At 35.1% G+C, this 14,798-nt stretch overlaps 1 protein-coding gene across 1 annotated transcript; it reads left to right on the top strand.

Annotated features, from left to right (window-relative positions):
• Positions 1-11,431: 11,431 nt before the first annotated feature.
• LOC129798153 (histidine-rich protein PFHRP-II) lies at positions 11,432-14,440 on the top strand. Its single transcript, XM_055841153.1, has 3 exons — positions 11,432-12,551; positions 12,842-13,067; positions 13,125-14,440. Exons 1-3 carry the CDS (start codon positions 12,540-12,542, stop codon positions 13,955-13,957), a joined length of 1,071 nt encoding a protein of 356 aa, XP_055697128.1. The 5' UTR covers positions 11,432-12,539; the 3' UTR covers positions 13,958-14,440.
• Positions 14,441-14,798: the final 358 nt, after the last annotated feature.

The raw sequence follows: 14,798 nt of genomic DNA, 5'->3' as shown, positions 1-14,798 counted from the left end.
ACAAATAATGTCTCAATTTTTGTACTTTCAGGCTCAATCAAAGAATTTATATTAATGAAAACACAATTTAACCAAGAAAATCAGCAATGAGTTTTGTTACATTCTAGCAGAAAAGGCTATAAACATTAATTTCAGAAGTCTCTCTTTGGCTAATAATTTGCCATTAGCAAATTATCTCATCCAGAACGGTTCAATTGCTTCATTATGCCTCTCATAAACGGATTTCTAAAGAGAAAAAAGAAGTCTTGCTCTTGCAAAAATTACTATTTCTTTCAAATTTTGCCACTAAAAGTAATGATATTTCGTTTTGAGCTCTGGCAAATTGTCTGGGTTATTGCGTGAAAGACGGCGGAAAGGGGCAACAAAAAAAACTGTTGATGAAGATGGATGGTGAATATGAAATCGAGTTTTTCGAGACAAGATAAGACCACCTGGAAAATTATTGGCGCAAGTTAAGTGGGTGATATTGACCTTTATAATGTTTTGTTGCGGGAAAAGAAGAGCAACTTCCAAGAGTGGTTTCTTGCCATTTTAACCTCCGTGGCTCTCACGCTTGGTTCACGTTCCTGTGGTGCAACTGAATAACTATGCAATTTGGAAACGAGAATTCAGTTGTTTCGTGAATTGTATGCCAAATGTGAATTATTTACATACCCTGGGGTATATTATCTTATACACAAGCATTCTCATGTCGAAAGGATATAATTTGAATAATTCATGATATGTGTGAATGATTCCTGGTGTCATGTTTATGGAAATGGAAATTAGGATATACGACAGCATAATTGGGCCATTACCTTGAAAGATATTGAAATTAGAAAAAAAATCAATTCTTGAACTTATTAATATTATTTTATAAATTGCAGGAATATTGTTTGAAAACTAGTGAGAGAAATTAGAAAAAGTTAAAATAACATTCCGAAAATGTTAATTTTACCCTACAGTATTGATCTGAAATCGGTGTAAATATTACCCTTTTTAGGTGTATTATGGGTTAAAGTTACCCTTTTTTCATGTTGATTTTATCCTCAAAATGTGTAAAATTACTCTGAGAAAAAAGAGGGTGCGATTAACTTTTTTTCCTCATAACTTTAACACTTTTTAGTATATTAACACTTTTAGTTTAATATATCAACATCACACTTTTAATATAATATATCAACATTTTTCAATATTAATTTTACACCTTTTGAGGGTAAAATCAACATGAAAAAGGGTAACTTTAACCCTCAATACACCTAAAAAGGGTAATATTTACATCGATTTCGGATCAATACTGCAGGATAAAATAAACATTTCCGGAATGTTATTTTCACTTTTTCGGATTTCTCTCACTCAGTGTAACATTAAAAATGTTGATATATTTTTACACCCGAAAAGTGTTAAAGTTATGACGAAAAAAGTTAATCGTAGCCTTTTTTTCTCAGTGTATAAACTACGTTTTTAGAAGGAGCACAAGGATAAGAGTGTTAAGGGCATGGTTCATTTTCCATGAAATCAAGCCAAGTCGAATGTAACAAAACTGATAATAGGGTAAGTGTGCCAAATTCCGGCCAGCTTGCAATTTCGGCCACCTTTTTTGTTCCTCGAATTTCCATGAACTTTTAGATTTTACGTACTCTAGAGACTGTACAATGCAAAAGAATAACAGAAAATGTAGTTTCGATAAACGAGATGACGTGAAAAAGATATTGGAAGAATTCCCGAAGGGCAAGGAACTATGAGAATGAAGGTGGCCGAAATAGGGAAACAAAGCTATGTCTATATTTTTATTCATTTTAAAATGTATTAAGGAATGATTTTAGAGTAAATAAAGACGATAAACTCTTTACAAGGTTCCAAGCAAGACTCTTACAAAAGAAAGAATAAAAAAAATCTATTTGTATTTAAAATATTACATTTCAAACTTGAGACTTTGACGCTTGCATGCAACTATGCCGAAATTTGGCACACTTACCCTATGTCGCTTCTCATAATCTTATTCTTACAGTGTTCTAACGAATTTGAAGTAATAACCGTAAATGCAGGTGACTTTGTCCCCGTCCTGTTCTTAAACTTTTCTTTTATTCTAATGTGTAAGAATGGTTCTAACCTAGTAGACATGGTAGACCGGATCGGTAAAGACCATCTTTAAGTGTTAGAATCAAAGAAATGCTTAAGAATAAGAATAGGAGAGGCAAAGCCATCCACGGAGGACAAAGACAGCTGCATCTACGGTACATTTATGAAATTTTCTTAATGCACTGGAAAAAGCGAGGTCTAAACGAAATAGATTACCGATTATTAAATTCTATTCAACAAGATACAGTGGGACCTCGATAGAGTCAACTAATTATTTCCAGGCCTGTTGACTCCATTGGATTCGGTGACTTTATCGGAGTCCGAATTGATATAAAGGGGTATTATTTTATGTTTCTACTAGATAATTGATTAAATTTAACACGATAGTAGAATATTTTATTAAATTAACCCATAAATTTTACACCATCTGGTCCAAGAAAGTCGTATATTTGGGCAAAAGTTGGAGATTAAGGAATCATTTTACAGAATGTTTTTATCATTAGTAAGTATCAAGTGATAATTACTATCCATGTGATAATATTGAGGTCCATTCACGATGTTAAGATATGGAAATTGTGTCTTAAAGATTTCTTTTTCCACTTTTTTTCTTAGAAGAGTTTCAGTAGATATTTAATTGTTGAAAATTCTTATGCAATTAACGTTATTAATTAGAATTTATTTTGAACTTTTATTGTATGAAAGAAGAGATTGATAGTTGTTCTTTTCGTTATGACATAACTATGGCTCTAAACTTCACAAAAAGAGCAATAAAACCAATTTTTTTTTGATTTTCTTCTTCTACTGAAAAATGGGCGCTAAATGGTTAGAGATATCTACTTAGAGTCTTTAGATGACACCCTAATAAGTCAACCTGGGGATTAATATTATGACCCTCATTTCTTCCCTACCCCTCCCCTTCACCACCAAAATCGTTTTTTTGTGATTACAGGAAAACATATCATACGGGATTATAGGACTTAATCAAAAAATCTTACAAGAGAACTTTCAATCGGTCAAAACGCTTAAAATAACGAAAAGAAAATTATTTTGTCGAAAATTGATTACACGGTTAATTTAATATACGAATTTTATCGTAATATTTATTGTTTTTCTTGTGTTAAAAAGTTACATTGATACACCAAAATACTGATTTTAATTTCGAAAAAGTCATACAATATTATTAGTTCAATAATAATGGAAAAGTTGACTCTATCGGAGTCAATTTGGCCCCAGGTTCACTCTATCGAAGTCCGTAGAGTAAAAAATAGCTGTTGATTCTATTGAAGATTGACTCTATCAGGGGTTGACTCTATCGAGGTCCTACTGTAAACGATATGAAACAAAATCATTTTTTTCTCCTTTACCTTTAACATTTCATATAATTCCTTATTCATATTATAAAAGGATACATTTACTTTGATTTTCCCCTGCACTTATTATTAATTCACGTATTATGCCGAAAATTTTGATTTTTCTTAGAAACAGGGAAAGCAGTAACTCCCGTGTTTTAACTTCATAAATTATCTCAAAATCAGGATTTATAAACTTTAAATGGAAATTTTAAATATTTAATTTATATCAAGTTTCAGGGGAATTGTCCATCTTTCCGCTCTAGTTTGTCCATCTTTTAATAAGTTACACTAAATTTTCTTTGTAGCGTAAATTTTATTTCACTACTTTTACATATATTATATTTACTTATACTTTACATATTCGTTATCAGAATTGACTTGAACTTCAAAATTTTTTAAAAAGAATGAATCAATTAATTTTTTTTGGGAATTTAAATTGTAAATGTGTTTTTCTTCATTGATTTTTTGGAAGTAAAACTTTGAAATTATTTTTATCTTAATGGTTTTAGAATCGCGGACATTGAGTGTTTAGTGGGTTTAGTAAAGTCAACCGAGGACTAGAAAAGTTTTATAAAATAATCCTACTTTCTAACTTCTTTTTGGAGATTATACCTGTAATCCTTTATATTCTTCAAATCTTGATTTTTTATAGTTCTTCGCAAGTTAACAGATCGTTCACATTTTGATAATTGATTCCAACAAATTCCAAAGTATAAACATTATCCCCAGTATGGCAAGCTGAAGCAGTTTCACGCAGTTAAACAAGGGGTAAATAAGTGACTCTCAAAGTGAACCGTGAGCGGCGATCGGCAAAATTATGCCGATCTGAAGGTAAAAATCAATAAATTGGAACTATTTTGCTAATAAATCAACAGGTCGTCGCAATTTGGCCAGAAATTGACAGTTTGGCATGTTGAACATGCCATGCTCATTAACAAAAATCGGCAGATCGGCACGATTTTAGCGAAGAATTGGCGGATTTAAGTGTCAATTGGCTCTTAAGAAGTATAACGTTCGTTTATGTTCGTGTAACATAATTACAGACAATTCCAATGATAGATTTTATAGTACTGCACTGGAAACATCTCGTAAACTTACTTGCGGTAGACCGGCACGAAATCGACAAATCGGCGTTCGAGTGAACCGTGAGCGGCACAGTTATCTACCCCTTGCAGTTAAACTTTTTTCAAGATTCATTTGCTAAGCGATTATGAACCATATTCAAATAAAATTAAACTCTACTAGTTACTCTTTGGCTATCTAAAAATATGTTGCACAATTACTAGATAATAACTTTTCACCCTAAAAATGTGTATTTTCGCGAGTAATGCATATGTGAAACTGTCCCACTCTCTCCTAGTTCTGTTGCATTGTCTTCATGGGTTAAAATTCCTTGAAATTGACATTATTTTATCTGGCCACGTTGAAGTTGATTAACGATTGGATCTATTTTTACGATCTTGCAGGAATGCGTTATGAAGAAGCTTTTACAAGTTATCAAAGCGCAATCTTCAATCAGAGCGAAAGTGATGAAATTTTGCAAACACCATGAAGGTCACAATTTTGATGAAATGTTCATGATATTTGCTTCATCAAAAACAAAAAATAAAGAAATTAAGCATCTAACAATAACCACGTGTCACGGCACACATCGTAGACATACTTTTACAGAATTTAAATTTACATTTAGGGGGAAGTGCCCATGCTTTCAACGACCCCAAGCTTTGTTATGACTAAATTTTTCCTGTGTTTTTTTTAATAAATATGACACATTGCATTCATATTTTAAAAACTAGAGGACAGTGTCCTGTTTTTAAAATATATTGCGAAGTCACATTTATTCAGAATCAGGAAAAATTTAGTAATTGTAAAGCTTGGGACCGTGCAAAACATGGGCACTTTCCTCTATAGCTTTTATTTACAGTAGACTCTCTCAAATTCGGGCATTTGGGACTGAAATGTCAACCGAATTAGAGAGAAATTCGGGCAGCAAATTTTTTGAAATGCAATGATTTTTTGTTCATCTGCATACTCATATTGAGTTTGCATGTTAATTGCTATTATAAATGTCATAAAATTCCCTTAATAATGCAAAATCACATCAAAGCTAAGACAAATCATGGCAAATTTGAGCATATTTGCTTCATTTGACAAACATAATCGAACTTGAAAAATGTCAACAAACTTTTTTCGAATTTAACTGCCATCCGAATTAAAAAGTAGCCCGATCTTAAAAGAGCCGAATTAGCGAGAGTCTACTGTATATTTATCTTCAGAAGAAAAGCCAGTAAGATTAAGACTAAATTAAAAGTAGTTCTATCTCCCCATAATCGAACTCAACCAATATGTTAAGAACATTAAACTCAAAGTTTTCAGTCAATCGAAAAAACTATCAAGTATAGATAGAGACAGAATAGAAATCAGAGAAAGGTCGAGTACTATGCGAATTTTCCTTGCTTTTATATTCTAAAACTCGTCTAATTATTGCCACAAATTCTCTCACTCTCCTTACCAGGAAGAGTTTTGTAACTTATCCCTTATCGGTATTAAATTGCGTAAGTTTTGCTAAAAAATGTGCGATTGAATTATGAGATAAACTTGGTGTTTAGCATTAAAGTATCCCCAGAAGACATGAAACACGTTACCCTTGATATTATTTTCGCGTGGAAAAATTCTTCATCTAAGATGATTTGTCGCGATTTCTTGCGTCTGAAAAAAAAACTGGTATGCAGGTAATTGAATTAATTTCGCATTAACGAGATCGGAAATTGCAGAAAAAGTGCGTGATAAAAAAATCATGATTGTCATGGTCAACCGTTGTGGAAAAGTTTTATCAGAGCCCACACGAATTTTCCCAGTAGAATTCTGGAATCGGCAATATTTTCATTGGAATATTTTTTTTTCACTGTGCCATCGGACACTGAGTAAATGTTAACGTACATCTCTGTGTTGTCATTGTGGGATGTTTTTACACCCACCGGAAAAGTCACTGTGTGTACCATCAAACAAATAGCTCTATTGAACAATGTGCAGGAATGCAGATTGGAAAACCTTGCCCATGTATGCAGAGTATATAGAACCGATAGAACCCCATCATGGCATTCTCTCTCTCCATTTAAAATTAAAATTTTACACTAGCAGAGCCGTATTAAAAATGATTCAATGATATTTTATGCAAATGAACCACCTGTCTTTCTTATATTATATTAGAAGCTCATAGACATAATTATTTTCACAAAGTTGCTGAGTACTTTTATCACAACACCTTCAGGCACTCCGCTCTTGTGGTGACTGCATCAATGTACCACAACTTGCAACAACGGGGAAAAGAGTTTCACTGCGGGAAAACCTCTCCTTCACGCAGAAAATGCATTCTTCCCATAATCAAGAAATAGAGACAACATTCACGTACTAAAAAAAGACACACATTATTTTAATTGGAATATATCAGTAATTTGCATTCAACATCTGTTTTTTTATTCTGCAAGAACAATGTTCTATGCCTGGAGAATGGTTCTCGCCAACCACCAGAAATAATTGTATCCAATAAAAGCTCACAAAGCTGTTCTATTTCTGTACAAAAGTATTATTAAATTACCCAATTACTTGTGATAAAACACAAGTTATAAATTGTTTCTGCAGCTCCAGATGTAAAAGAAAATATTCTGAGAAAAAGGCATTAAAGGAAAAAAAATCAATAAAAAAGAAACATAATATTATATGTATATATATAGGAAAAAAGCTCCGGCAGAATTATACTACCATCTACCATCATTACTTTTTTTTAATTGAATGAACAAGTAGAGTAACTTCTCAATGTTTGTAAAAAGAGATCCTGCTGCATTTTTTCCTCATTTCAACGACATGCATGCAATATCTTTAAATAATGAAAGCCTATAATGAGGATTGAATTTTGTGCTCACTGCAACAATACACTGACCAGTTTCAATTTCAAATTATTCTGGATTATGCCTGAAATTCTCTTTTGTTTTATTTCCTTAAAAAAAGTGGTATCGTATTTAGAAATAAAATTGTTTTTGAAATATAATGCAATAATTGAGAATTTTAAATTAAATTTTATAAATATTTGTTTAATAAATGAAAAAGCATAATAAAAAAGAGTTTTGTAAGTACGGAAAAGCATGTTTTTTTTTAAATTAGATTTTATATTTAGTTAATTTATTTTAATCCTCTGGTTAGTTACATTATTTTCTTGATTTTAAGGAGCAATTCTGAAAACCAAACCTTTGATTTAGGAAAGTAATATCAAATTTCGGAAATTCTGCATATAAAATATTAAAGTTCTAAATTTTAAATGTAATATCTTTAAAAGAAACTGATTTTTTTCTTACTGTTTTTTTAGGAATGTTCTGTAAAATTAAAAAATAAGTTTATCTTATTTGTTTTCTGTGCAGTTGTTTCCAATACATACAGAAAAAAATCATGTAGAGCGTACGGCTTATACCAGACATGTCAACCCAGTCAACGGCCGTATACCATCAAACCTAATCCTTCAGTCTTTTAACACGCTTAACCCTTACCATTTGTAACGGGTGCTGAAGATTTCTGTATGGTTATTACTCATGGTAATTAACATCAGTAATTTAGTGAGTGAGCATCAGTTGCCATGGACAGTTCATTCTCAGGAAATTGAAATAAGGATGGCAGCCTCAGTTCTCCAATTCTCCTTTAGATTTTGCAATTTTATTTAGGAGAGTGTCATTAGGGTTTAAATTAATAAAACTAAAAATATTGATTTGTAAGTTACGTTGAAAACCAAGTTTCTTCAAATCCCTTGCCCTTCCGGAACTTTTTTAAGGGTTTCTCTACTGCATCTCGTTTGTAAAGGCGACGCCGGTTTTTAATTTCTTAATTTCGTTTAACACTGTCCTGTCCGAAATTTGGCACAGTTCGCCTAACTCCCCTAATTACTGAAATCGACTGTTAAAGATGAATTAATCTTTTTAATTTTGATTATAAATATTAGCTTAAATTTTTAGCCTTGTCTATTTCAGTATTGAAGGAAATGTTTCCTTAATTTGAGTAAATGAGTAACGATATTTACAGCATCGGAATTTTTGTATTTAAAAATAGAATAGGTCTTTACGACAAATTTGATGTTTAAAGAATTAGAAACCTGAAAGAATTTTCATATTTCTTTTCAGGTTGATTAAATTGTTATGTTTATTGCTTTTTAGTTCATAGCCGAAAAGAAATTTAACAAAGATTAAAGATACCTAGGGAAAACTGGGGCACCACCAAACACGAGGTAGCACCAAATACTGAGATTTTTTAATCAGATATTCGACTTCTGAGGACAAGGCCTATAGGAATTTATAGACGCTATAGGGATGCTTGTTCACTGAAGAAATGATAGGGATAGTCCAAGTAGTTTAGAAATAAAAATTAGTGTTCGGTGCTACCCCGTATTTGGTGGTGCCCCAGTTTCCCCTATTGCTAGGAAAACACGAATTAGCCTTTAATTGTCGATTTTCAAGAGTTAAAGGACCTGTGCCAAATTTTTAACGGCTTAAGCTGATGATTTTTTGTTTTTCAAATTTTACATTTTTTTAAACGTTACACAATGTCAAAGAAAAACCTAAAGATCATCAAAAAATCCTTAAAAGAGTACCGGAAAAAATCTTAAATTCTAAGATAAAGAAGACTTAAAGTTTACAGTTAATATATTTTTCTAAATCAATATTTAAGATTTAAGATCTTGACTCAAAGGCTGCCGACCCTTCGTCTAGTTCTATATCATGCTTCTAAAATTTTCATTATTTAAAAAAAATGTACGGAACCGACGTTGATCTTAATCTAAAGAACAAATTCGGTGATTGTCGGATGGCAGAAGGATCAGTACAGAATAAAAATTCTTTTCTTCCCAGAGCTTTCAGTGCTCTACGCATCTTCAGAATTAAGCAAATTTATTCAGAATTTATTCAGGATTAAGCAAATTTTCTTTTACACAAATCTTTTTTACACTCAATTGAAAAAAGCCTGAGTGAATGTAAAAAAGATTTTTGTAAAAGAAAATTTGTTTAATTCTGAATAAATTCACCTCTTCAGCCACTGAAGAAGATGCATAGAGCACCGTAAGCTCTGGGAAGAAAAGAATATTTATTCTGGGCTGATGCTCCTTCCATCCGACGATCACCGGATTTGTTCTTTAGATTAATATCAACATCGGTTCCCTACATTTTCTTTTAAATAATGAAAATTTTAGAAGCAAGATAGAACTAGACGAAGGGTCGGCAGCCTTTGAGTCAAGATCTTAAATCTTAAATATTGATTTAGAAATATATTTTAACTTAAAACTTTAAGTCTTTTTTATCTTCAAAATTAAGAAAATTTTCCTGTACTCTTTTAAAGATTTTTCGATGATCATTAGGTTTTTTTTTGACATTATGTAACGTTTAAAAAAATGCAAAATTTTGAAAAACAAAAAATCCAAGTACAAGCTGTTTAATGTTTGGCACTGGTTCTTTAACTCTTGAATATCGAAAGTTAAAGGCTAATTCGTATTTTCCTAGCAATATCTTTAATTTTTGTTAAATTTCAAAATTTTTAGATCATTGTTTAAAGGTGTTTAATTTTTTTTGACCAGATTTAAATTAAAGAAAATTTAAGGAAAAAGTTTTTGGGAAAATTTTGATTTACCCCCCCCCCCCCCAATTCTGAGATAAAGAAGCTAAAAGATTTAAGTTAAAGTTGTAACTTTGACACTAAAGATTTCGAATTCCGAGTTATAGGAATTTTGAATAAAATAGCCTTTAGCGCCCCTAAAGAAATTTAAGTCGGTAAATCTTTAGCGTAGAATTCGAAATTTACAGTCTTAAAGGTTTAAATAAATTTGAGAGAATACGAATCGACCTTTATAGGGTAATTTAAAGATTTAAGACTTAAAGATTTATCTCAGAATTTGGGGGTTAGTTTTAAATATTGAGAGTGAATGATTCATATGATTTTCAAAATACCAAAAAAAATAGATTGCTATTTAGGAATTTGAAACTTTCGCGAACTGGGCTAAACCTCTACACTGAGAAAAAAAGAGGATGCGATTAACTTTTTTTCTCGTAATTTTAACACGTTTTAGGTGTAAAAATATATCAACATTTTTAATGTTAATTTTACACTTTTTTAAGGGTTAAATTAACATGAAAAAGGGTAACTTTAACCCATAATACACCTAAAAGGGTAATATTTACACCGATTTTGGATCAATACTGCAGGGTAAAATTAACATTTCAGGAATGTTATTTTAACTTTTTCGGATTTCTCTCAGTGTAGTCTAAAGATCACAAAAGACGATTAACAATCTATACCTTAAAATGTTTAAAATGGTATCAAAATGCGACCGTGAATGAGAGAGTCGGCGAGTTACTATAATTTACAATTTATAGACTATGCGCTATTGCTCTCTCTTCTGAGTTCGAGCAATGAAAGAATAAGAGAAGTCATTAGAATCACAAATTCATTTATGGCTAGCAATGTCTTATCTACTTCTTCAATTACTATTCAAATTTATTGGATTTACTGTTCTAACTAGCTTCAACCTCTAAATCAAACTGTTAATAAATCAATATGAATCTATAAATTCAAATTTCTCTTACAAGGTGATAATTTAATTTTCTGAATGTGTTATTAATGCCTCTGTAATTGAATTATGTAAATTGTTTTTGCAATGTTTCATCTACAAAGTGTTTAATTCTCAGTTGTATTAATAGAGCAAATATAGTGGATAATCTCTATTTTCCTGGGAAACATCTGCGAGAGTTAATGAAATGGGAAATATAGTCAAAGTTGGGGGCATTTTCACATGTGAGGGAGCGTGGTAGGATATCGCAATACTGGGAGGATATATGGGTTGAAAATACGGGTGGAATGAAGTTTTTGATATTGATTTGATTTCAAAATAGTGCTAAGTACGTAATTAAGATTTATGGGTGTTTAAATCAGCAGGTGGTACCTGACACTCGCTCCTGGGTTGATTTTTCAATAATAAATCCAGCAGAAATTCATTGGGAGGTATTAGCAGAGAGAGATTTTAGCTGTGATATCTCACTCTTGAGCTCAGTTTGAGAGTGATTTTGATCAATAGGCACCATTCCAATTTGTTTTGAGATTTCTTGCTTTATTTCGGAATGGGATGGAGTGTGTGGGTGGGTTTTGTGTGTTTCCTCCTTGCACGAGCAAGTTCGCAATACCAGAAGGTTTATATAGTGAAAAATTATATAGTCACACATGCGGAACAAGGGGACATTGGTCACACACAAAAAACCTAGATAAGTACATATAGTTATTAACAATGTAAAAGTGCCCATTTATGGGATCGCTTGAACAATTATACTACAATTATTGGGTGGTGTGTTGGGCACAAGAAAAACGTCGATTTCCAATCAAAATTCCTTGCGTCACCTTATAGTGGACTAGTGCACAATGTTGCGACAAAGATATCCAATATCATGGTGATGTGAGATACCTTTTTTCCCCCCAATACCTTCAACACATGTCCAGCATTACCAGAAGTTTTTTGCTCTCAATCTTATAGCACTCTTCTAAATCTCAAGCAATAGGTGCTTATGGGTAAAGTGTATCGGTGAGCACGACTTTTGTGCCTATTATATAAAGTAATTAAAATTCTTGAAATTGCTCGTAATTACAACAATATAAACGCGGAATATGTGGTTCAAGTTTGGGGGAATTGTGAGCTGCTAAACTTCCTCCTGCCTCCATGTCTCATGCACTCTCGCATGAGGTGGAGGTGTATATGCAGTCTCACCTCTCCTCCCAATTGACTGGTGTGATGGGGAAAGCAAGGTCATGGGTTTTGGCTGGTGGTGCCGGCAACATGATCAATACATATACACATCGCGATGAAACCGCGAGAGTCTCCACCTGAAGAAAAGACTTCAGGTGCCCCCTCCTTGGAGCGAGACAGAGAGCACTTGGTGCGAGGAAGTGAGCAATTGTAGTGGAGATCGTGATCAACTTTGGGTATATAATGCTGGCCAGCCCGATGGTTCGGTACAGTTCACTAACAGTCCTAGACTCCAACGAATCTAGGAGGTTACCAAGAGCAGTTTTTTTTGTCTCAAGCGGACCGAGGAATCACACAAAATCATCATGAAGGCATTTGTAAGTATCCCTTATCCTGCTCAGACTACTTCAGACCTCAATCAACCCATTTCGTGGATTATGTGAAGATCAGACTAAAAAAAAATCAGTGCTGTTGTACAAGACATAATTTCTCAGTGCTGTAATAGGGAAAAGTGATCTCTTTCCATCCGCAAAATTGTGCTAATCACAGTGAAATTGCATAGTGTTAATGCATAAGACCTAATCACTTAGTCAGTCATTATGTAGATTAATTGCTGACTCTCCGACAATTTAGAGTGCAAAATGTGTGATAATGTGGAATATTGCAGATTGTGGCAGCTCTCTTCGTTGTGGCGTGCACAGCCACCCCATATGCTGGTCTGTCCTCCCAGTACCACAGTCAGGATGGCCATGGCAACTATGCCTACGGCTATGCCGACCCCAACTCCCAGAAACATGAGGAATCCTCCCACGGTTTCACCCGCGGTGCCTACAGCTACGTCGATGGACACGGACTCCTCCAGTCTGTCCACTACACCGCCGATCCTCACAATGGTGAGTCACAATCCAGTCTTCAGACCTAGCCAGATTTAACTAACAGTGTCTCAATAGGTTTCCAAGTGTCTGCCACCAACTTGCCAAAGGGACCAGCACCAGCTGTCGTTGCTGCTCCAGCCCTCTACCACGCCCACGCTCCTCTGGTCTACGCTGGCCCATGGGCTCATGCCGGACTCGGCTATCAGGGTGGTCCTCTCGAGACCCCTGAGGTTCAGCATGCCAAGCTCAACCACTTCGCCGCCCACGCCGCTGCCCGCCATGGACTCCATCATCTCTACAAGCGTTCTGCCGCCTGGGGAGGTTACCACGTTCCCGTGATCCACAACGGAGTCCCCGTTGATACCCCCGAAGTGCAGCACGCCAAGGCCGCCCATGCTGCCGCTCACGCCAAGGCTGGAGGACACCACTATGCTGCCTACGCTCCCGTCCACCACGGATATGCTCCTCTGGCTCCCAATGGCGTTGTCCTGGACACACCCGAAATCGCCGCTGCCAAGTCTGCCCACTTTGCCGCCCATGCCGCTGCCCGTGGACATGGCTACGCCCCCGCTCACTATGCCGTCGCTCCCGTCCACCACCATGCCGGACCCGTTGACACACCCGAAGTCGCCCACGCTAAGGCTGCTCACTTCGCCGCTGTTGCTGAGGCTCAGAGCAAGGCCGGATACAGCCACGATGACGGACAGTACGACGGACGTTGGGACGATGGACACTATGATGGTCGCTGGGACGGAGCTCACGGTGCCTGGACGCACGCTGCCGCTGCCCACCATGTGCCCGTGATCCACAATGGTGTCCCTGTTGAGACCCCTGAGGTACAGCACGCCAAGGCGGCGCATGCCGCTGCGCACGCTGAAGCCGCCTCCCGCGCCTACCATCACTATTGAGGCGTCCGCAGCGATCCTCACCACTGCTGAGCTGTCGGACGAAGAGTTTCCACCCAAACCATGGAAAGCTTCTCCACCAAAAAAGATTAAATTACGAGATGAAAGAAAACCAATTTGAATAAAACTGCCGAATTTTACCATCTTTTCGAAGAAATCACAACTTTTCATTGACGCTCTCCAAATGACGACCCTTTGCTCTTGCTCTTGATCACCTATCACTCGTCCATCTTTACCATCTTCCACACTACATTTTCTCATAACTCATCTAGTGATACACCTCCTGCATTTTCCCATATGGATCCATCAGAAAATGCAGGACGGTTCTCAATTGAGGAACTCCTCGGTATAGTATTGTTATAATGACAAAATACTTGTATATTAAAATCAATTCAGTACCTTATGCACTGGCCATGAGGAAGCCGAAGACATAAAAGATCCATTAAAAGATTATTCCTATGAAATAAAGAGAAGAAACTCAAGCTGAAGAATTTTCTGTTATTAATTGAGACCACTCCCTGGAGTATATGGGTATTGTGTTCTCTCCTCCACACATGTCTTTCATCTCTGGCTCGTGGCCAACAATTAGATCGGTTTGCAACACTCTCTGAGTGAATATTTAATATAACAATTGCACCAATTGCAATTGAGATATGTACCTGTGTGGCATGATTAGGGAATTTAATAATTTTTCCTCTATAAAGCCACACCAATTGAGGTTTTTCTGAACTTTATATACACAAATACATATTCCGATGGTGCAGAATTATGCAATTTTTGGTACATGGTTCAGTTAACGCTGGGCTGGAATTTTATGTGATATTGCACAAAACTGATTTATAAA

This window comes from Phlebotomus papatasi, chromosome 1 (genome assembly GCF_024763615.1).
Source record: "Phlebotomus papatasi isolate M1 chromosome 1, Ppap_2.1, whole genome shotgun sequence".
NCBI lineage: Eukaryota > Metazoa > Arthropoda > Insecta > Diptera > Psychodidae > Phlebotomus > Phlebotomus papatasi.
This window is presented reverse-complemented; position numbering and strand designations above follow the sequence as displayed.